Source organism: Falco rusticolus, chromosome 21, assembly GCF_015220075.1.
Source record: "Falco rusticolus isolate bFalRus1 chromosome 21, bFalRus1.pri, whole genome shotgun sequence".
Lineage (NCBI taxonomy): Eukaryota > Metazoa > Chordata > Aves > Falconiformes > Falconidae > Falco > Falco rusticolus.
This window is the reverse complement of record NC_051207.1, coordinates 210,476-232,699: the sequence shown is the minus strand read 5'-3', so window position 1 is coordinate 232,699 and position 22,224 is coordinate 210,476. Positions and strand designations below refer to the sequence as shown.

The 22,224-nt window shown below is 58.9% G+C and overlaps 4 protein-coding genes across 4 annotated transcripts; 1 reads left to right on the top strand and 3 right to left on the bottom strand.

Moving 5' to 3' along the window:
• Window positions 1-2,649: 2,649 nt before the first annotated feature.
• Window positions 2,650-8,250, bottom strand: C21H19orf47 (chromosome 21 C19orf47 homolog). The gene is given in 10 exon segments (XM_037371890.1): window positions 2,650-4,250; window positions 4,973-5,043; window positions 5,396-5,542; window positions 6,458-6,525; window positions 6,527-6,584; window positions 6,774-6,855; window positions 6,968-7,082; window positions 7,353-7,440; window positions 7,725-7,793; window positions 8,190-8,250. Coding segments are annotated over 9 exon segments (1,125 nt in total). The 5' UTR covers window positions 7,744-7,793; window positions 8,190-8,250; the 3' UTR covers window positions 2,650-3,773.
• Window positions 8,251-8,275: 25 nt separating this feature from the next.
• Window positions 8,276-12,686, top strand: PLD3 (phospholipase D family member 3). The gene is made up of 12 exons (XM_037371887.1): window positions 8,276-8,416; window positions 9,604-9,677; window positions 10,024-10,074; window positions 10,228-10,367; window positions 10,449-10,632; window positions 10,766-10,886; window positions 10,969-11,096; window positions 11,255-11,455; window positions 11,540-11,682; window positions 11,751-11,916; window positions 11,992-12,091; window positions 12,194-12,686. The coding sequence occupies exons 2-12, from the start codon at window positions 9,606-9,608 to the stop codon at window positions 12,406-12,408; spliced, it is 1,521 nt and encodes a 506-aa protein (XP_037227784.1). The 5' UTR covers window positions 8,276-8,416; window positions 9,604-9,605; the 3' UTR covers window positions 12,409-12,686.
• A 127-nt stretch (window positions 12,687-12,813) lies between these two features.
• HIPK4 (homeodomain interacting protein kinase 4) lies at window positions 12,814-15,259 on the bottom strand. Its single transcript, XM_037371888.1, has one exon. It carries the CDS (start codon window positions 14,916-14,918, stop codon window positions 13,458-13,460), a length of 1,461 nt encoding a protein of 486 aa, XP_037227785.1. The 5' UTR covers window positions 14,919-15,259; the 3' UTR covers window positions 12,814-13,457.
• Window positions 15,260-15,289: 30 nt separating this feature from the next.
• On the bottom strand, window positions 15,290-20,367 carry PRX (periaxin). Its single transcript, XM_037371886.1, has 5 exons — window positions 20,288-20,367; window positions 19,791-19,899; window positions 19,566-19,689; window positions 19,290-19,477; window positions 15,290-17,982 (listed from the first exon to the last, which is right to left on the bottom strand). The coding sequence occupies exons 2-5, from the start codon at window positions 19,833-19,835 to the stop codon at window positions 15,721-15,723; spliced, it is 2,619 nt and encodes an 872-aa protein (XP_037227783.1). The 5' UTR covers window positions 19,836-19,899; window positions 20,288-20,367; the 3' UTR covers window positions 15,290-15,720.
• Between the last annotated feature and the right edge of the window lie 1,857 nt (window positions 20,368-22,224).

Below are 22,224 nucleotides of genomic sequence, written 5' to 3'. Positions count from 1 at the left end.
AATAAAACGCCATGTAAAAAAAGGCTCTAATTAATTTCAGAGCTGGCTTGGAGAGGCTGAGCCAGTTGCAAGTGGTCCATGAGGGATCCGGACGGTGGATGCAAACAAGATCACGAGAGGCTTTCAGTAAAAAAAAAACAATAAAATTTATAAAGATCCCCCAAATTATGTAAATCATCCCCTAAACGATTTGACAGGGGTGAGGATGCAGGATTTTGGGAGCACAGTGGAGAGGACCAGCACATGGAAGGCAGGTAAAACACGGCTGGGATGCAATGAGCCTTTGAATCCAGCAGCGGAGCTAAAAAGATTTTCGGTGAGGTCCAGGCATCGCTTGTTGGCATCCAGGGCTTGATCCTCCACTGTGCTAATTATCCCAGCTACAATTAAAACCCTTCAGTTGGTCGTAGCGGAAACTTGATTATATTTCTGTGCAAAGTGCAGGGCGGCAAGGCTCCCCAAGCCAGAGCCTGCAGCTTTCTCCGAGCCAACATCGAGCTGTTCTTCAGCAGTGATATCAAAAAATAAATAAAATAATAACGATGTTGGATTAAAAAAAATCCACAAGCCCCAATCGTTGCTTTTTGGGTGGGTTTAAGGATTAATTGTGACAGCGGGAGAATCGCAGCATCAAAAATACCTGAATATCGGGTCTCCCAGTGCTGCTGCTGCTGCTCCTTTCTGGGGGGATCCCAGTACAGCACCGCCTGACACCCCCCCCTGCCCCCGAGTAGGGATGTTCCAGTCTGCAGAGAGCCCCCAAATCCTGCTCTCCTATGGCAGACCCCCTCCCCCAGCTAGAAGACCACAAGGAGCCCTCCCCACCATCCAGCCCCCTGGGACAGGGTCTTCCAAGCCTGCCAGAGCCCCCCCAACCCTACCAGGACCCCTCCAAAGCCCACCATGCTCCTACTATACCCCCCCAAACCCTGCCAGGACCGCCCCCAAACCCTGCCATGCTCCTAGTATATTGCCCACAATCCTGCCAGGGCCCCCCCAACCCTGCCAGGACCCCCCAAAGCCTGCCATACTCCTACTATACCCCCCACAAGCCTGCCATGCTCTAGTACACACCGCAACCCTGCCAGGACCACCCCCAAACCCTGCCATACTCCTACTATAGCCCCCCAAACCCTGCCAGGACCCCCCCCAAGCCCTGCCATGCTCCTAGTACGCACCCCCAAACCCTGCCAGGCTCCTAGTATGTTGCCCACAATCCCGCCAGGACCCCACCAACCCTGCCAGGACCCCCCCCGAGCCTGCCATGCCCCTGGTACACCTCCCCAGGCCTGCCAGGACCCCCCCCCGAGCCTGCCATGCCCCTGGTACACCTCCCCAGGCCTGCCAGGACCCCCCCCCGAGCCTGCCATGCCCCTGGTACACCTCCCCAGGCCTGCCAGGACCCCCCCGAGCCTGCCATGCCCCTGGTACACCTCCCCAGGCCTGCCAGGACCCCCCCCCCGAGCCTGCCATGCCCCTGGTACACCTCCCCAGGCCTGCCAGGACCCCCCCCGAGCCTGCCATGCTCCTAGCACATGCCCCCCACAAGCCGACTAGGCCTCCCCATGTCACCACCCCGCCCCCCCCCCATCCTACCAGTCCCCCTTATCCCAAGCGCCTAGGTCAGGCCCCATAAGCCTCTCATTGCCCCCCCATTCCGGGCCTGCCATCCTACAAAGACCCCCCCCAAAACAGAGCCCTTCCCCCACTGTAAAGCCCCTCACTGCGACACCCCCTCCCCCGGCGCCGGGTGGTTCGTCCCCGTAACATCTCCCGCTGCGAGGCGGGCGCATCGCAGGGGTACGCTGGGGGTGGGGTGGTGAGGAGCCCCCCCACTCCTCCGCGGGGTGGTACGTTCCCCGCGGCACCCCTGAGGAGACGGGCGGGTCCATTGAGCTGCGCGACGGGGGCGGCGCCGCGTTCCCCCGGCGGAGGGGAGCGGGTGGTGCCGTTCCACGCAGCGACCAGTGGGGGGCGGACGAGCCCATCACGCCGCGTAGGGGGGGGGGAGGGGGTGGTGAAGGGGGGATGGAGGGGGGGGGAAGCAGGGCCGGCTCCTCACCTGTCATGGACGCCGCAGGCCCCGCCGCCTGTCGTCGCTCATCCCGGTAGCGGTTGGGCTTCCCCCCCTCCCGCTTCGGTTCCGCCTTATCAGCCCCGACCGTGGCCGCGCTCACGGAAACCCCGCCCGCTGCGGGCCCACGCACGCAGGAAGCGGAGACGGACGGGGAGGATGTGTTTTGTTCTTTTTTTTTTTTTTGGGGGGGGGGGGTGCGGCGTGGGGGGGGGTGTCGGTAAGGGAAAGACCCCGCTCGCCTCCCGGGGGGAGCGGTGCGCATGCGCAGCCGCCTAGAACCGCGCCTGCGCTGCGCCTGCGCGGCGCCGCCCGCCCCGCCCCCTCCCCGTCCCTCTTGTTGCATAAATTTAAATAAATTTACATACATTTCCCACTCCGCCCGGACAGGAGAAACGGGCTGAACCTGAAGGTCTATCCCATGCCCGAAAACGTGTAGGATGCCCAGAAAACCTTGGACCCCCCCCCACCCCCCCGGCTGTGGTGTCCACCCATGGGTGCCCCTGCTAGGCCACAGCACCCCAAGGTGGGTTTCTGGGGGGGTGGGGGTCTTGGGGGTTCAATGGACACCGAGCGAAGCTGTTTCCACACTTTATTGCAAAAAGCTCCCCCACCACTCGGTGGGCCATGTAGAAAGCCAAAAAACTAAAACCTGGGGGAGAGGAACACCCCCCCCCCCATCTTCACACACCAAACAATGCCCCAAGCGCAAAGAAAACCACCCCAAATTGGGTAAGAATTAAAAATTTAGGGGGTATTTTCCTCACTAAAAACTCGTTTATGGCCCCTGGCATGCCATGCAGCTGCCTCAGGCTCACCACCCCCCCCCCCCCCCCCCACCCCCCATCTTTACTTTGGGGAGAAAAAATGGCTTTTTGGGGTTTGCAGCAAGGCCAGGCCAGTGGAGACACCCTGGTAATGTCATTAGAAATTATATTTTTTTTGGAGGGGAGGAATAAATAATTTGGTAAAACTCCACAGCAGCCATTTTAGGTTTCATGGCGGGATGAGCTCCAACCTCCAAACCTGCAGTGGGCTGGAGGTGTTGCTTAAATTAAGGCAATTCTGGGATTTTTTGGGAGCCCCCCAGATTTCTGAAGCTTTTGGGGGCTTTCTTTCTTTTGGGGTGGGGTGGGGGGCTGCTCAGAAAGTGTAAAAATTAAGAATCCCTGCAGCAAGCTGCCGCTCTGTAATTATTTACAGAGTCGTTTTGGTGCAAATTCCTAAATCCAGGAAAAAACCTGGGGTGGGGTGGGAAATACGGGACAAAAAAGGAAAAAAAAACCCTCCTCTGTATGGAGTTCTCTGGGTGAGAATTCCTAAACACAGGAAAGAACCTGCAGAAGGGAAGAAAATAACGGAGCAGGGGGGGGAAGAGGTTTCGGTGCTGCTGGGAGAGAGCAATGACTTGGCCTCGCACCCTCCGGTTTTGCAGGCAAGGATGCCCGGCAGGCAGGAAATGAAATCTGTTTGGAAGGGGTCTTCCCCCCCCTCTTCCCTCCTCTGTTTTCCCATGGGATTTGTCATTCCCTGTGGGATTAAACCTTTCCCCGTGTGATCCAGTGTCGCTTCCCCGTGTGATTGGCGAGGAGGGAGGCTGGATGAGACTCTGCCGGTTCTTGCGGGGGAATAAACGGGATGGGGGACGGCGGGCGACCCTCGGGAAGGGGATGGGACAAGTGGAAAACGCCCCGCAGGATCAATCCGGTTTCTTCCCCAAGCGTTTGAAGACGCTGACGGTGCCAGTGCTGTCCATCTGAGCGCCAGGGGGTTCGCTGGTGCTGCTGACCTTGCCACACCCCCAGGTCCTTTTGATTGTCACCCGAAATTCGGGATCGTTTTTATCCTTTGTGCTGCTGACGTCGCCATCCTGGGCTTCCACTGGCACCGCCGTAATACCGATGACGCTGATTTTAGACGACGGTTTCACTGCTGCGGTGGCGATGTTCCTCTGGCTGAGCCGTTGGATGGCGGTGGTGACCAGTTTGGCTTCTGAACTGGTGGCTTTCGCCTTGACGGTCCCTCCTGTCGGCTCGGCGCTTTCCTTACGGGGAGGTTTCGTGAGTTTTTTTAGGACGCCGGCGTACTGGAGGACAGAGCAGTCGTCGTCACTGTCAGTGGCTTTGTCCCTGTTGGTCCCCAAGGTGTCACCCAGTCTGCTGAAGACCCCTGTGGGCTGGGAAATAAGGAGGGGGGGAGCCCGTCAGCTCCTGCACCCGCACTCTGGGTGCTTGATTCATGCTTCCCTTCCCCTTCCCGCCCAATTTTGGCACCGGGATGGATGCTGACCTCACCCACAAAGCAAAACTGCAGCAATTAATAACTAGGCTGTAAAATCGCTCTGTAAATTGCCTACAAAATTATATTTCCTCTTAATTTTTTTGGAGGGGCTGAGCCTGCAACTTGTTTTACGCCCCAAGACTTCCACACAGAGGTTTTTACCTCCAGAGGAGAGAAAAAATCTGAATCCCCAAATAAAGAGTTTTTTGCGTCCAGAGGAGTGAAAAACCTCTCCTGTATCCCCCATTAAAGGGGTGAAAAGTGCTGATGGGGGTAAAAAACTTCTTTGAATTCCCAAATAAAGAGATTTTTGCTTCCAGAGATGGGAAAAAACCTGCCTGTATCCCCCATGAAAAGGGTGAAAACAGAAGTGCTGACAGGGATCACCCACGGACTGGGGATCCGCTTGCCTTTGGGGGCACCACCCTGCTTCTCTGTGCTGTTTCCCCACCATTTTCCTGGTTATTTCAAGGTTTCTGCAGCCCCTCCGCAGCAAGCAGGCAGCTGCAAATCCCGAAATAATCTTCAAGGAAAGGCCCCTCCTCGTCAGGATCTCAGTGGGGGTCCCGAAAGTGATGCTGAAATGGTGCCGCAGCTGAAAACCCCATGTCCTCTCACCTTCCCTCCTGTGGTTGTGTCTGCTTTTGCCTCGGCTCCCAGCCGGTCGAAGACAGATGTCCTCTGCAGACCTGCAGTTTTCAAGAAAACATCGTTTTGGAGGCTTTCCGCGAAAATGAATCTCCACTGGGGTTAGCGCTGAGAGCTTGCAGCCTTTCAGCCCCATCCTGCCATTGGGGCACCCAGGAAAATAAAATCCACTGGATAAAAGCAGGTGAACGGCCACCCGTCCCCTTTTTCCCCAAGGCTTGAATAGACACCAGTGGGACCTTTAGACCTCATGGTGAGTTAATATATCCTTGGAATAACAGAATTTTGACCCAATAACCCTCTGGATATGAAAATCCTTGTGGGATTTGTAACAACGGGCTAAACTGGGCTTCTGGAAAAGAAAATGAAGATCAAATCCCCCTGCTGTGATACCTTTGGCCGCTTGCTGCTCCAGGATTTTCTTTGTCCTCGGCGTGGTGCCCTTGGGCATGTTGATGATGTACTTCCCTTCCATTTCCGCTGTCACCCGCCGTCGTTTCACCGGGATCGTTGGATTTCCATCTGCCATGTCGCCCAAACCTGGCAGGATGAAGGAGGAGCGAACAGAGAGCTCACAAGATGGAAGGGGTGAAAAGGTTTCACGAGCACTTGGGCGCAATCGCAGGCTCCGGTGAGCTCCGAGACCAGCTGCTTTGGTACTGACAGAATTCCAGCAGCGCTGGGGCTTCCACAAACACCCTCCCTGCCGCCTTTAGCCATTCCCAACCATAAAATCATGGATCGTTTGGGCTGGAACGGACCTTAAAGACGATTCACCGCCTGCCGCGGGCAGGGACACATCCCACTGCTCCCAGTGCCCTCTGACCTGGCCTTAACCCTCCCAGGGCAGGGGGGTCCGACGCCTCTCTGGGCAGCCTGTCCCATCACCCTCACAGCCAAGAATTTCCGTGGCAAATCTCCCCTCTTCCAATTTAACACATTTTTCCCTCATCCTGTCCCTACATTCTCTGATAAAGACCCCCTTGGCATTCCTGTAGCCCCCTGCAAGGCTGTTTTAACTCCCCCCCAAGTTTTTTCCTCTCCAGGCTGTTCCTCTGGATGGATCCCTTCCCTCTGGAGCATCAACTCCCTGTCCTCAGCTTGGGATCACTCCCAAACTGGCTGTGGCTGCACTCGATCCCGCTGCCTGTATTCCCGATGCTGGTGTTTAATCATACGGGTGCCAGTATGGATATCTCAGAGACCCCGCCTGTCACTGGTTTCCACCCAGACATCGAGCTGGAGTGCGACCGGCTGATTCCATACCCACCAAGGGATCCACCCCTCAGATTCCGCCTCTCTCCATTCCAGAGACAAGGATATCATGCCATTAACTCCCAAAACCCCCACAGCCAGAGCCAAAAATTCAACTGGGGGGGGGGCATTTAATGGGAAAAAAAATCCCAAATCCCAGGAAATGTTGGTGTTTCTGTCAGGATCCATCGCCCTTCCTACCTGCCTTTGTGGCAGCCAGTTTGTTGGAGACGGTGACGGAGATTTTGGAAGCGTGGGGCCGCTGTCGGAGGGGGGGGGGCGGGTGGTGAGTCCCTGCTCAAGCTGTTGGTGATCATTCGGCTGGCAGCTGGAAGGGGAGGGACAGGTTTTAAACTCCCCATGTCTGTCTTATCGGCTAAATTCCCAAGCGCTCCTCCCCCCTGGAATGGTGGGGAAGGCAACCAATGTTTCAACCCTTTGTTTTCCAGGTAATTAATCCACCTTGTTAATCAGGGGAGGGGATTTAACTGCCTGAAAACCTCCCGGGCACGCTCACCACTGCTGGCATTGCGGCGTAGCTCGGCTTGAACGTTGGGGGAGCTAGGGCAGAGCAATTCGGTGGCCGCCTTGCACATCTCCTGCGGGACAAAAAACATGGCGGCGGCTTTTCCCTCAGGCTCTTCCAAGGCAAACGAGGAACCTCGAGGCAAAACTTTGTTAAGTTGGCGAGCTGGTGAGGCTTTCCCTTACCTGCCTGTACACAATTTTGGCGTGTTTGAGGATGGCAATAATGTCTCCCACCACTGTGATGCCCAGCTCGTTCATGATCTCCTTGTTCAGATCCAGCAACATGTTTTTCTGGATCCTGTGGGAAGCAAAGATTCAGGGAGGTTTCCCCTCGTTACGAGCTCTAATTAATTACGCGCCGTGATATCCCCAACCTGGATTCGGATGCTACCGTCAAGGAAACACTGATAACGAAAAAAAGCTCAGTGCTGACAAATAAATCATATAATTTATCATAGAGTGAGATGGTAATTTAATTCCTTCCTTCCTTGACACTGGGGGGATTTTCTGGTGCTTATTTCCCCCTCCCCCACCCTGTGACATCACACTGCCTCATCGCTGACCTCACCTGTTATCCACAAACATGACGGCGTAATTAACGGCGGGGCCTGGGGGGATCCCAGCTTCCTTGAAAAACTGAATCCATTCGGATGTTGCTGAAAAAAACAACAAAAAGGCCATGGAAAAGGGAAAATTAAGGGGGGGAAGGGAAAAGGGGGGGAGGAGGTTCGGCTGGGTTTCGGCAGGTGCTGGCCAAGCAGCTTGTTCCAGGCATTCGCAGCTGTCGCCGTGTGATTAACAAGATCAGGAGAGAAATGGCTCCTGGAATGGCGGCAGTGGGGGTGGGGGTGGTTTCCCGGTTGGAAATATAAAATCTGTGGGGTTTTTAGAGCCATTTGGGGCTGTTTTGGCACAGGGGCAGGGGGGCGCAGGGCCTTACCCATTGTGACGGACACCATGGCGGAGGGGGAAGACGCGGGGTGCGTCAGGCGGCAGCACCCGGAGCAGCCTGCTGAGAGAGCAGCAGAGAGCACCCTACGGCAGGGTGGCCGCAGCCCCATGCCTGCCCCACGGCATCACCTCCTGTCCCACGGCACCGCGTCCTGCCCCACGGCCCCTCGCGGCCCCTCCTCCTGCCCCACGGCCCCTCCCGGCCCCTTCCTGCCCCACACCCCCTCCCTGCCCCTCCTCCTAGCCCCTCCTCCTGCCCCGCGCCCCCTCCCTGCCCCCTCCTGCCCCACACCCCGTCCCCTTCCCTCCTGCCCCCTCCTCCTGCCCCACACCCCCCTCCTCCTCCCCCCCCTTCCCCCCGCCTCCTGCTCCACACCCCCTCCCCTTCCCCGTCCTGCCCCACGGCGCCACCCCCCACTCCCCACCCCCTCCCCTTCCCCCTGCCCCCCCTCACCTCTCCCCTCCCGCCGCGCCCCATCCCGCTGCCGCCGGGCCGGGCCCCACCGGAAGCTGCGGTCACCGAGCGCCGGAAGTGACGTCGCGGGCCGGCCCAGAGCGCCGCCAGCCCGGGGCCACCTCCAGTAAAAGGGAGGGGCAACCATAGAGTGCTCGGAGGACCGAGGGCGCCCCCCCCCCCCCCGAACAGCCGCCCCCGCGGACGCCGAGGTCTCCGGTACGGGGGTGCGTGCGTGCGTGCGTGTGTGTGGGGGGCACCCCTGGAGCCGCGGCCCTGAGCCGAAACCCGGCCCTGTGCCTAAACCCGGCCCAGGCCCCAAAGCTGGGCCCAAAGCCGGCTCTAAACCCGGTCCTGGCCTTAAACCTCGTCCTAAACTCGGCCCTAGCCCAAGCCTGGGCCTAAACCCAGCCCTAAATGTGTCCCTGGCCTTAAAACTTGGTTCTAAACATGTCCCTGGCCTTAAACCCGACCCTAAATATGTCCCTGGCCCTAAACCTGGCTCTGAGTACGTCGCTGCCTTTGAATCTGTCCCTAAACATGTCCCTGGCCCAAACCCAGCCCTAAACATGTCAGTGGCCCTAAACCCGGCCTTAAACACATCCCTGGCCTTAAACCTGTCCCTAAACACATCCCTGGCCCAAACCTGGCCCTAAACGAGTCCTTGGCTTTAAACCTGGCCCTAAACCCGACCCTAAATATGTCCCTGGCCCTAAATCTGGCCCTAAATGTGTCCCTGGCCTTAAACCTGGTCCTAAACCCAGCCCTAAACATGTCCCTGACCCTAAACCCAGCCCTAAATATGCCCCTGGCCCAAACTTGGTCCTAAACTCAGGCCTAAACATGTCCCTGGCCCCAAAGCCAGCTCTAAACATGTCCCTGGGCCTAAACAACCCCCAGATGTCACCCTGACCCTGGCTCTAAACATCTTCTTAACACCGCAACACAGCCCTGACACCCCCAAATCCAGCTGAGCCAGGGGGGTGGCACCAGACCGAGCTTAACCACCCCCCCCCAGACTCCGCCCCCCCCAAAAAAACCCCAACAAACCAGGGCAGGGTTTCTGGGGGGCTCATCCCTGGGACTCCGCACTCCCTTTTTGTGGGGTCCCTGAGACACAGGGGGGTGGTGCTGGTGGGGCACCTCAGTACCCTAAAACTGGGGTGCCCCACCCTATTCCTGGGGAGGGATCAGCCCCAGTGGATGGGGGGTGGGGGTGGGGAGGGATCGGGCACTTCCTCTCCCCACCCCAGACGGGTTTTTGCAGCGTGTGAGTGCCCCAATCCTGTGAGTCAGCTAGGAAATCCTCTGTCCCACCCAGGTTTTTGGGGGTCTTTCGCCTTATCCACCCCCCCTCAAAATCCCAAATCCTGGCTGTGCCGCACCCTGGAGGGGTTGTGTCTCTTCTGTCCAGGCATGTTGGGAGAAATCCGGTTTGCCGTGTTCCTGCCTCACGCTGGGATGAAGCCTGACAGCACCTACAAGCAGGTATGGCACCCTAAAATCCCAAATTGGGAAGGCCCCATGGGCCCCTTCTTTGCCCCAGCACCCTACAACCCCAAAGTGAGGGGCCCTGTAGCCCCCACCTAGCACCCTACAACCCCGAAGTGGGGGGCTCCATAGTCCTATGCCCAGCATCCTACAACCAGCACACCCCATGCTCCCCATTTCCACCCAGACCCTGTACCCCATGGGGACCTCTGGTAATACTGGGGGGGAAGCACTTTTCCCCTGGGGATCCTGGGCATTTTAGGAGGGGGGGGGATCCCGAAATCAGACCCCCCGTTGGTTTGAGGTTCCCCCACCCACCTCAATTCTCTGCCCCCCATCACAGCTGGAGTCACTGGAGGACCCTGCGGAGCAGCCCACCCACTTCCCACCGAAGGTAACACCCCCAAATATCCAGGGAGTGGCTTTGGTGCCAGCTGGATCCTGCGCTCTCCCTTGCCAGATCCCACCCATTTCAGGAGTGGCTTGAAACCCCATAAACTAATAAATTCCTTCATTTCTGGGTGCTGCTGCCCCCTCTTCATCCCAGTGCTCCCACGGCGTGTTGCGCTTTGCCATCCTCCTCACCCTCTTCATCCTCATCTTCTTCCTGTTCTTCAATCTCCATCTGAGCTCAGCGCTTGGCAGTGGTGCCGACGGTGATGCCGGATACTGCAGTGATGCGTGCCGGTAAGATGGGGTCACAGGGAGGGGGTGGTGACGGTCCCCTGAGACCCTTGTCATCCTGGTGCAACCAAATTTCCACCAAAGGATCGTCCTGGTGGAGAGCATCCCTGAGGGAATGACCTTCAGTGAAGGTTCCGTGCTGAATCCATCCACCTTCTCCACATGGATGAACCTCTTGGGGACCGTCACCCACAGCCTGGACATCGCCTCCTTCTACTGGACCATGACCAACGAGGACACACGGACACATGAACTCTCCGCTGCCCAGGTCTGTGCTGCCGGCACATCACTGCTCCGATTCTGCTGATCAAACCTGGCTCCAGGTGCCATTTTCCTGCCTTCCCATTATTTTTAGTAGGTTTTTTGTCCCTTTTTTTCCCTCAAACCACGTGCTGATTCAGGGTGAGCAAATCCTGGAAGAACTCCTCCAATTATCCCAGCGTGGCATCACTGTCCGAATCGCCGTCAGCCACCCGTCTGCAAAATCCCCGCTGAATGATCTCCAAGCACTGGAGCGGAGTGGTGAGTGATGGGAAACCCCCAGAATTGGGGGGGGGGTTGGGGAGGATTTTGAGTGGGAGCTGCCCAACTTGTGGTCACGCAGGTGCTGTGGTGCGCACCATCGATATGCCACGGCTCACTGGCGGTGTGCTGCACACCAAGTTTTGGCTCGTTGATGGCACCCACCTCTACATTGGCAGCGCCAACATGGACTGGAGATCTTTGACCCAGGTGAGCAACACCGTGGTACCACTGGATGGTGCTAAACCTCTGCTGACGGCACCGTGTCAATCCCAAGACCAACCCCCCCTCCCCATCAAGGGAATGCTCGATGCTGTAAGATGGGACTTTGGGTGTTGGAGAGGGGTGACGGTGCCACCATGCTGCAGGTGAAGGAGCTTGGCACCGCTGTCTACAACTGCAGCTGCTTGGCCAAAGATTTAGGCAAAATTTTTGAAGCTTATTGGGCTCTTGGTGTTCCTGATGCTTCCATCCCGGTACCATGGCCAGCAAATTATTCCACCACTTACAACATGGAGACGCCACTGGAGTTGAAGCTCAACGACACCGATGCTGCTGTCTATTTCTCAGTACGTCCCCGATCCACCTGGTTGATTTTCTTGGTGCCGAGGATCGGCTCTGCTGGTGTTTGATCCATCACCAATGATTCCCAGCAGAGCTCCCCACCAGCCCTCTGTGCTGCTGGTCGGACACAGGATCTTGGCGCCCTCCTCAATGTCATCGACACTGCTGAGGACTTTGTGGATGTTGCCGTGATGAGCTACCTACCCACCACCGAATTCTCCCACCCCCAAAGGTCTGTATGGTCCTACACCAACCCTGGCTTGCCAGCACCAGTGATGCCTAACCGCTTTCCCTCCCCAGATTTTGGCCAGCAATCGATAACCATCTGCGGAAAGCCATCTTTGAACGCCGGGTCAAGGTCCGGTTGTTGGCAGGTTGTTGGCAGCACAGCCAAGTGACCATGTTCCCCTTCCTCAAATCCCTCGCTGCTGTGGCTGATAACCGGACCCGCTACAGCGTGGAGGTGGTGGGTATCATGGCGCAGCCACAGAGTGCTGGTGGGCGATATTTCGGTGGGTGATGGTCTCCTCACTCCCTACAGCGGCTTTTCATGGTGCCAACGAGCGCAGCGCAAGCCCGCATCCCCTACGCCCGCGTAAACCACAACAAGTACATGGTGACGGAGAAGGCGGCCTATATCGGTGAGGGTGGGGCGGTTGGCGGTGCCACTGTGGGACTCACCACCCGATGGTGGTGGCTTGGGAGTGCTTTTTGCTGCCCCCTCCCACCAAATCTCCTTGCAGGGACATCCAACTGGTCTGGCGACTACTTTGTGCGGACGGCAGGATCGGCATTGGTCGTGAACCAGATGGTGAAACAAACTGGTGCCGGCACTGCTGCTGGCACCAGCACCATCCGGGAGGAGCTGCAGGCAGTTTTTGAGCGTGACTGGAACTCCCAGTACAGCGTTGACATCAGCGATGCTGAGCAGTGGGAGAACTTCTGTGGCTTCCGTTAGGTGCTAGGGAATGGACCCCCGGTGAACCACAGCTTCTGGCTGTGCCAAATCCGGCCGCCCTGCTCCAATTTTTTGGGAAAAAAACCCCAAACACCTGAAAAAATGAGGTTTTCTAGACTTTGCGTTGCTGTTATTGAGGCAGGGGGTCCTCCACATCATGGTGACGGAGAGCACCGGGCTTCTGCTGAATGTCATGCCAGCACCAGGAGGGAAGCTGGGATGTCCCTCAAGCCTCAGTGGTGCCAAACCCATCCCAGAAAAAGAGTCAGATGAAATTCTCAGCTGTCAGCAAACTATTTATTGGGGGATCATGGCAAGAACTGGTGCCGGTAACATCCGGCACAACCCATCCTAGTACATCCCTGACTATGTTCTCCTCTACTGGCATGGAACCAGCTTTTCCTGGTTGGGGTAATTGAAAGTGAGGAAGAGGAAGGTCTTCAGTGAGCTCTTGGCTGCCAGGGTGTTTACCAGGGTTGCCGCGGTGGCTCAGCAGTGCTGTTGGTGTTGCCAGCTCCGTGCCGGGAGGAGCATGCCAGGTACAGCGGGGGGATCCCAGCCTGGCCCCCAGAGCCTGTTCTCTGGGTCAGGGGAACGACGTTCCTCCTTGGGGCTGCGTCACTCGAGCTCTCTGGGGGAGAAACAATTGTGGGGAGGGGGTAAGCAGCACCCATGGGTGGGGTCCCCACCCCTTGGTGGGGACCTGAGGCACCCCGGCACCCTGAGCACCAATGATGTGGGGCACTAGGGGACATGGAACACCAGGGACCCCCAAGCATCCATGACATGGGGCCACCAGAATCCCCGAGCACCCATCATGTGAGGCACCATGGACCCTGAGCACCCATGACGTGGGCCACCAGGGTACATGGAACACCAGGGACCCTGAACACCCATGACACGGGGCACCGGGGACCCTGAGCACCCATGATGTGGGGGCACCAGAGACCCTGTGCATCCAGCAGCCCAAAGCTCCCAGGGGACAGCACCCAAGGGACCCCACGCACCCAGTGTCCCAGAGCCCCAGGTCCCTGCACGAGCCCCCCACCCTACAACCATACCTTGGCATGGGACGAGGTGTGTGGTCTCCCAGGCAGGTTCTGCTCCATCATGCTCCCAACAACCACGCCGCCTTCGCAGTGGCTGCGCTGCTCCCATCCCCTGGGGCCCCCCAGCATGATCAGTTTCCCAGCAGTGGGTCCCACCTGGGGATGCTGGTGATGCTGCTGCTGCTGCTGGGTGCTGTAGTGGGTGGGGATGGGACGGATGTCCTGCTGGCTCTTGTCACCCCTGTCCCCAGCTGGCTCAGCCAGGCTCAGCCCATCCATCTGGGTGATGACCTTCTGGATACCACGCCGGTCCCTGGGGATGAAGGCACCTTTCTCCATGCCGGGGAAGATCTCAGCCGTGCTGGTGTCCTTATGGGATGCCCTCAAGTCCTCTTGGCAGAGCTTGTAGTACTGGGTGGCCTCAAACTTGGACTTCACCAGCTGCAAGGAGATGAAGGGATGCTTGAGGGCGGCGCTGGGCACGATCCTCTTGTGTGAGTCCCAGGTAAGCATCCTCTTGACCAGCTCCACCATCCCATGCAGGTCACAGTGCTTGGCCAGCATCTCCTGCCTGGGATAAGAGACTGGGCAGATGTTTACCGCCGCCAACTGATCCAGTGAGGAGAAGGCATACTTCCTCCTCTCCATTGGTTTCACCGTCTCATTGCCTGGTGGTTTGAGCTGCCAGGAACCAGTGGGATGTGGCACTTGTTGGAAGAAGGACTGTGTCTTCTGGGCAGCGCAGAGCAGCTCATGATCTGGTAGCCCCAAGGTGGAGCAGATGTAGCGGACCTGGTCGTATTCATTGATGCCAGGAAAGAGCGGCCAACCCAAGTGAAGCTCGGCCACCACACAACCCAGAGACCACATGTCCACCTTTTCGCAGAAGGGCAACCCCAGCAAGATCTCTGGTGACCGGTAGAAGCGGGATTGGATGTAAGGTGCCTTGATGTGGCGGACCTCGTTGAAGATGCTGGCTGAGCCAAAGTCGACGAGCTTGACGCGGAATGGATAGCTTGCGTGGTCCACCAGCATGATGTTCTCTGGCTTGAGGTCGGTGTGGATGATGGAGAGCTCCCTCAGCTTGACCAGTGCTGCCAGCACCTGTGCCGTGATGGTACGGATGTGCCGGACAGGCAATGGCAAGAACTTGTTCTGCTTTTGGAAGTCAAAGAGGTTTTGCTCCAGTGACTCAAAGAACAGGTAGGTACAGGCACCATCACTGAAGGACTCGAGGAAACGGACAATGTGTGACTTTTCCGTGTCTACCTCCTGCAGGGCCTGCAGCAGCCTCAGCTCATTCTTCACCACCTGGCCATGGTGGCCTTCATTCTTTACCATCTTGACGGCCACCATCTCCCCAGTGCTCCTCTGCCGGGCCTGGGCCACCTCCCCAAAAGTCCCCTTCCTCACCATGGTCACTATGTCGTAGCACTTGGCACCCACCACCAGCGTCGCCATGGTGGGTTGGCTCCTCTCCAGGGGTTTGAGACCCTCTACCCAGAACCCAACGGGCTTTGGACACCCAACCACCACAACCTGGTGCTGCAGGTCCCGGCATTGCCATGACGACACCTTCTATTGCTGACGTCATCCCCAGGAGCCAATCATGAGCCTGTGCGAACAACTGTGAAACCCTCTGGTTCCCCCGAACCCACGCCAGCCCCCAAAACCCCAGCCCTGGCCCACCAAACCTATCTCGGTCTGCCAAAACCCATCCCTGGTTCCCCAAAATCCATCTCCATCCCCCCAGAATCCATCCCTGGTGCCCTAAACCCCATCCTAGTCCCCCCCTCAAACCCATCCCAACCCCCCCCCCCCCCAATCCCTGGTCCCCCCAAACCCCTCCCCAGACTCCATAGATAGACCTGGGGCTTTTTTTGGGGTTAACATTTATTCTGGCCAAGGCAAGAGCAAGGGACTGTGGGGGGAGGTGATGCTGCTGTCCCCCCTCCCTCCTCTGGTTAATATTAAACACTGGGAAAATGGGCAAAAAAGCTTCAAACACACCCAAAAAAAAGCTGGATTAGGAATTTTTTTTCGGGGTAAAGGGAGCATCAAGAGGGTCTGGGGGAGCAAGAGATGCTCCACCACCCTGTCACCATGTCAGGAGGTCCCTGAAGACCCCCATGCTCTGGGGGGTTCACCGCTCACCGCAGGGCTGGGGGCTCAGCTCCAGCTTAGGCAGCTGAAATGTAGGGGTCCCCTCCCCCCTGCCCCCCCCCCCCAAACTGAAGCATGGGGTGACTTCGCTCGTCACTGGCTACTGGTTGAATTTGGCATCCCTGGAGGAGAGCTCAACATTGGGTAACCACATCTTGCCCCCCTTGGGTTGGGTAATGGGAGGCTCTGTCGGGGGCTCCCTGGGGGAGAAACCCACCCTGGGCACCCAACGCCACCGCCGGCCCTTGCCCTCTGCCTCCCCGTTGACGTGGTGATGGGTGTCCACCATCTGGTTGTCTTCCCCTTTCTCCTTTGGCTTCACCAACACCAACATCGCCTTCTTCACACTGCCCATCCTCATTCTCCCCTCACCTTCCAACCCGCTCCCAGCAAAACCTGCGCCGAGTTTTGGCAATTTGACCCTAGACCAGCGTCCTGGTGTCGTATCCTTCCTGGTGGTCTCCTCCACCTCCTCCATCCCTGGTGGTGCCAACTCCAACACCGGCACCTTCAAAGCTGGCATGCTGGTAGGTTTTGGTATCTTCTGGCCTGCTGGATGCTCTGGTTGTTTTACTGGCACAGTAAAACCCACAGTGGGGATGGTGAACCGGGGGGTCACTGGTTGCACCTCCCCATCACCCATTCCCCCTTTGGTTTTCAGCTTCAACCAGATTGTGCCAGGAGATTCCAGCATCTTCCTTCCTGCTGTGCCAATGCTCAAACTCTCAGCACTTCCCCCACGTCTCATGATTTTGGAGTCCCCCCCTGTGCGGATATCGGGGCTGGATCCCCCAAATTTTGGCAACTTCAGCCCCCTGCCCAGCTCTGAGCCAGTGGGGAGTTTTGGCAACGATGGCACACGCCGGCTACCTGGTGCTGGCAGGGCGATGCCCACCTGTGGTACCCGAAGCTGGGGCGTCCCGGGGGACCCCAGTTCCACTGACCTCCCATCGTCCCCCCATGACCTCCCGATTCCAAACCGTGGCAGCTTCATCACTGCCCCGGCATCCTGGGGATGCGCCTCACCTCCAACACCCTCATCCTTGACCCCGAAAGGTGCCAGGGATAATTTGGGGACCTTCAGCTTTGCACTGGCACCAGTGGCACCAACCATCCCCAAAGCCAGGTCTAAGGCCACCGTGGGACTGGTGACAGCGAAGTTGGGTGGCGTCGGCACGGCTGTGTCGTGGGCCACCAGGGGATGCCTGTCACCATCGCTGCTTGTTTTGAGCTTGGTGAGGGACAACCCAAAACGCGGCAGGGTGAATTTGGGTGCTTTGGGTTTGATGCCGGCTACCAGCATGTCCCCGGTGAGCCGTGCCGGGCTGGCAATTTCCACCTCCGGCAGCGCTGCCGTAGGCTCCAGCTCCAGGCTGAGCTTTCGGAGCCCTTTGGCAAACCTGGCTGCCACGTCCGGCATCGCTGTGGCATCCCCCTCACCCGGCGCTGCCGCCATGCTGGCACCTGCTGGCAATGCCAAGCCCACACCGACACGTGGCACGGCGATATCGATGGATGGCACCGCCGTCTCCAGGAAGGTCAACCGAGCCGGTGCTGCTGGTGGTGACTCTGACCGCCGTGCCGGCAGCTTCACCTCCAAGCGTGGTTGCTCACCGGCAATGGCCAGCTCTGGTTTGGGCACGCTGAGCTCAGGGACCAGCTCCACAGCAGTGCTGGGGATGGCAATAGTGATGGAGGGGACACGGATGCCGGCAAACCCCCCTCGCGTGCCGGCATCCCCCTCCTTATCCTCTACCGTGGCCGTGCCGAAACTTGGCAGCTTGGTTTTCAGCACTGGGCTCCCCCTCCCCTTACGGCTGTTGCTGGGGGTCTCTCCCTCCCCCAGACTGATTTGTGGTTGAGTTATGGTTGTGCCAGGCTCCAGGATTGCTGCTGGCAGCGGCAATGCTGGCACGGCCACCTCCAACTGCGGCAGCCGTAAAGCTGGTTCCTTGGCTTGAGGGGCGGCCGGCGGCACTGCGCCAGCGAGGCTCAGCCCCATGGTGACTTTGGGTGCTGCCACCTCCATGGCTGGTAAGCGGGTGCTGGGACCTGCCAGCACCTCAACGGCAGTGCCAGAAACCTCTGGTTTCACTGGCGGCAACTCCATCACCGGTGTTTTGCCGGCTGCTGCTTCCTTCACTGTTAACCGCGATGGTGTTGCCCGCGGCCGCTTGGGCTCTGCCGCTGGCAGCACTGGGGTGGATGCGGCAGTCGATGCTGGTTCAGCAGCGCTCCAGCTCTTCACCAGCTTGGAGAGCTTGGGAAGGGCAAACTCCACAGCCACAGGACTGGCGGGTGCCGGGCTCACCGTGCTGGGTGCCAGTGGCGGCTTCTTGGAGGGCGTCAGGATCGGGATGCTCTGGGTGGGGGATGGGAGATGGCACCTGGTGCCCACTGCACTCAGGTGTGCACCCATGGGGAACCCCGAGCATCCAGCATCCCTGGAGCTGCATCCATAGGGACCCCCCAAGCATCCCGCATCCCCGACCTGCAGCTGTAGGGACTCCCAGGAGCATCCCACATCCCCGATCCTGCATCCATAGGGCATCCTGCACATCTGCTGCATCCATAGGGATGTCTGAGCATCCCACATCCCTGTCCTGCATCCATAGGAACCCCACAAGCATCCCACGTCTCGGTCCTGCATCTGTAGGGCCACCCTGAGCATCCTGCATCCCAGCTCTGAATCCGTAGGGACCCCTGAGCATCCTGCATCTGTGGTGCTGCATCCATAGGAACCGCTGAGCATTCCGCCTCCCTGTCCTGCATCCATAGGGTTCCTGCATGGATCTTGCATCCCCAGTCCAGCATCCATAGGGATTCCCAAGAACCCCACATCCCTGTCCTGCATCCATAGGGACCCCCCCCCGAGCATTCCGCCTCCCCATCCTTCATCCCTAGGGACTCCTCGAGCATCCCACATTGCCAATCCCACATCCATAGGGACCCCCGAACATCCCACATCCCCAATCCTGCATCCTTAGGGACCTCCAAGCATTCTGTCTCCCAATCTCGCATCCATAGGGACCCTCTGAGCACCCCACATCCCCAATCCTGCATCGATAGGGACCCCCCAGAGCACCCTGCATCCCTGTACTAAATCCATAGGGACCCCCACAAGCCTCCTGCATCTGTAGTCCTGCATCCATAGGGATCCCTGAGCATCCAGCACCCCTGGTTCTGCACTCCTCCCAAGCATCCTCCATGTCTCCTGCTGCATCCATAGGGATCACCCAAGCATCCTGCATCCAAGTCCTGCATCCCTAGGGACCCCCTGAGCATCCCACATCCCCAATTCTACACCCATAGGGACCCCCAAGCACCCGCATCCCTAGGTCTGCATCCATAGGGTATCCTGCACATCTCCTGCTGCATCCCTAGGGACCCCCCAAGCATCCTGCATCCCTAGGGACCCCCAAGCATCCCACATCCCCAGTCCTGCAGCCATAGGGACCCCTCAGCAATCCGCCTCCCCAACCCTCATCCCTAGAGACACCCCCAGCATCCCACCTCCCTATCCCTCATCCCTAGGGACCCCCCCGAGCATCCCATATCCCCAGTTCTGCATCCATAGGGACCCCCCAGCATCCTGCCTCTCCATCCCTCATCCCTAGGGACTCCCCCCCCAGCATAACACCTCTCCATCCCTCATCCCTAGGGACCTACCAGCCTGGCCACCTTCCCCTGGTGTCCCTCGCCGCTGGTTCTGGTGCCACCGAGGGGGCTGGGGGTGCCGGGGAGCCGGTGCTGGAGGCAGAGTGAGACCTTGCAGGACCGAGCCCCCTCCAGCACCTGTGCCACGTCCTCGGGGGGGGCCCCCTCGAAGAAAATCCTGGCGCTGACAAGCCGGTCACCTAGAGAATTCCATAGGAGCTGTCACCTTGAGGGCCACCCTCTTACCCTAATTTCAAAAGGGGGGTTTTGGGGACACCCCCCCCCCACCTTGGTAGGTGCGCAGGGATCTGGGTGCTTTGGCGATGTAGAGGCCACGGCGGTCACGGGCCACAGTGATGCCCCTCACCCCAGCCTCGGGTGCTGTCTCCAGCTCCACCAGCTCCGTCTCCTCCTATGGGGCAGATGGGGTGGGGAGGTGTGGGGGTGTGGGATCAGGCCCTTCCCCCCCCCCCCGCCCCCCGCCGTGCACCACCACCCACCCGTGGCTCTCACCTCCATGGGGGGGATGGGTGGGTTCCCTCCTCCGGGGGATGTCATTGGAGTCCCAGGGGGGATGTGGGCAGTGTGGCAGGTGCTGGGGGTGCTCTGGCACCTCAGGTTCCTGCAAATGGGGGGGCACAGAGCCCAAACCCCCCATTGCAGCCCCCCAACCCCCCCAATGCAGGCCCCAACCCTCCCATTGCAGCCCCCCACCTCACCCCATGGCAGCTCCCAAACACCCATTGCAGACCCCGAACCCCCCCATTGCAGCCCCCACCTCCTCCCATTGCAGCCCCCCCCAACACCCCCACTGCAGCCCCCAACCCCCATTGCAGCCCCCCAACCCTCATTGCAGCCCCCAACCTCCATTGGAGCCCCCCCAAAATTTCCACTGTAGCCCCCCCCCCCAGCCCCCCGTCCCCTAGAGCTCAGGCAGCCCTAGAATTGGGGTGGGGTTCCCCCTTGCACCCCAAAACGTCTCCGCTGGGATCCGCTGAGACCCTCCTCACCTCCTGGCTCCTCTGGTGGTCCACTAGGAAGTAGCTGTGTGTGTGTGTCCCCCCAAACGAGGATGGGGGGAACCAGGTGCCCGCCCTGCCTCCCCCCCCCCCCGCCCCCCAGCAGAACCCACGCCAGCTCAGCAAAGGTCACCAGCTCCATGCTGGAGCCCCTCCCCCACCCTGGCATGGCACCCCAAACTCCTGGCTGGCACCCACCCCCGCACCCGCAGGACAAGGGGGTCCCTTGTCTTGACACCCCCCGCCCCCGCCCACTGGGAATTCCGGGAATTTGGGACGCTCAGCACAGAATCCCGTGGGATGCAGCACGGTGCCAGGCTGAATTGGGTCCCCCAGGCCTGAGCCGCAGGGGACTGGGACGGGTCCTTCAAACTGCACCCCCCATCCTCCCCAGGTCTGCCCTTGCTCAGGGCAGTGGTGCCTGCCTGGGCCACCTGCAGGCAGCACAGAAGCATGGCTGCACGGGTGCAAGGGTGCACAGGTGCACAGAAGCATGGCTGCACGGGTGCAAGGGTGCACAGGTGCACAGAAGCATGGCTGCACGGGTGCAAACGTGCATGGTTGCAAGGTTGCATGGGTGTCTAGGTGCACAGGTGCAAGGGTGCGTATGTGCACTGTTGCATGACTACAGGGGTGCAAGAGTGCAAAGGTGCATGCTTGCATGGCTGCATGAGTGCCAGGGTGCACAGGTGCATGGGTGCCAGGCAGGTGGGGTGCACGGTTTGGGGGCCACCCTGAGGCTGGGGGGGGTGTGTTATAGCACCCTTAGGATCTCCCTTAACACCCCTGGGACCCACATGGCATTCCTGAACCCCCAAAACATCCCTGGGACCCTCCTCATGGGATGCTCCAAGCACTCCTGGGATCCCCATAACAGCTTTAGTACCCCTGTAGCACCCCCAGGACACCCAGAACACCACCAGGCTCCCCAAAACACTCCCGGGGTGCCCCATGGGACCCCCAAAGCACCCCTGGGACCCCCATGGCACCCCTGGGACCCCCAAAGCACCCCCAGACCCCTCCATGGGACTCCTAAAGCACCCTGGGACCCCTAAGCACTCCCCAGGACCCCAAAGCACCCTTGGGACACCCATCACACCCCCCTGAACCCCACAGCACCCCCAAAGCACCTCTTAGGCACCCGTAGCACCCCTAGGACACCCAGAACACCCCTGGGACCCCCAAAGCACCCCTGGGACACACATCACACCCTCCTGAACCTCACAGCACCCCCAAAGCACCCCTAGGAGACCCAGAACACTTCCTGGACCTCCAAAGCACCCCTGGGACCACCACAGCCCTCCCAGAAGAGCCTGGATGCTTGGGTCCCCCCCCAGGCAGCTGAGCAATGTGTTGAGTCAGCAGTTCCTGCCCGCAGCACCCATGGGCGCGGGTGGACCATGAATGGAGCAATTGACGGTGAGGCGGCACAGGGGCCTTGGGGAATTCGGCAGCACCCCCTGCACCCACCCCAAGCCTTGGCAAGGTGCAGGCTGGCACCTTGAGCTCTTCCTGGCACCCAGGGGTGCTTCAGGGCCCCTCAGGCAGGGCAGAGCACCCAGGGGTGCTGCAGGGCCCCCCCAGCACTCAGGCTGATTGGTTTTTATGATATTTATGATGAGTCTGGTTAATAATCTTTCTGACAGTTTTTCTGATTTATTATTGTCTAAAGAAACAACAGCAAGACTGCCTTTAATCCAGGTGGTGACCAGACAGCAAGATGAAAAATTAGTGATTCTAAGGCTCCCAACAGTGTATAATGAATGAAAACGTATTATCAGATAGATTTTAGAAATAAAGATGAAAGTCTTGAAATAATCTGCAAAACTTTCAAAGGGGGGGAAGTGTTGCAGATTGTCTTAAAGTTTTGCTGGCTCTTTCTATGTTTCGTGTGTGTTTGAGAAATAGCTATAGGAACATCCTGAGTT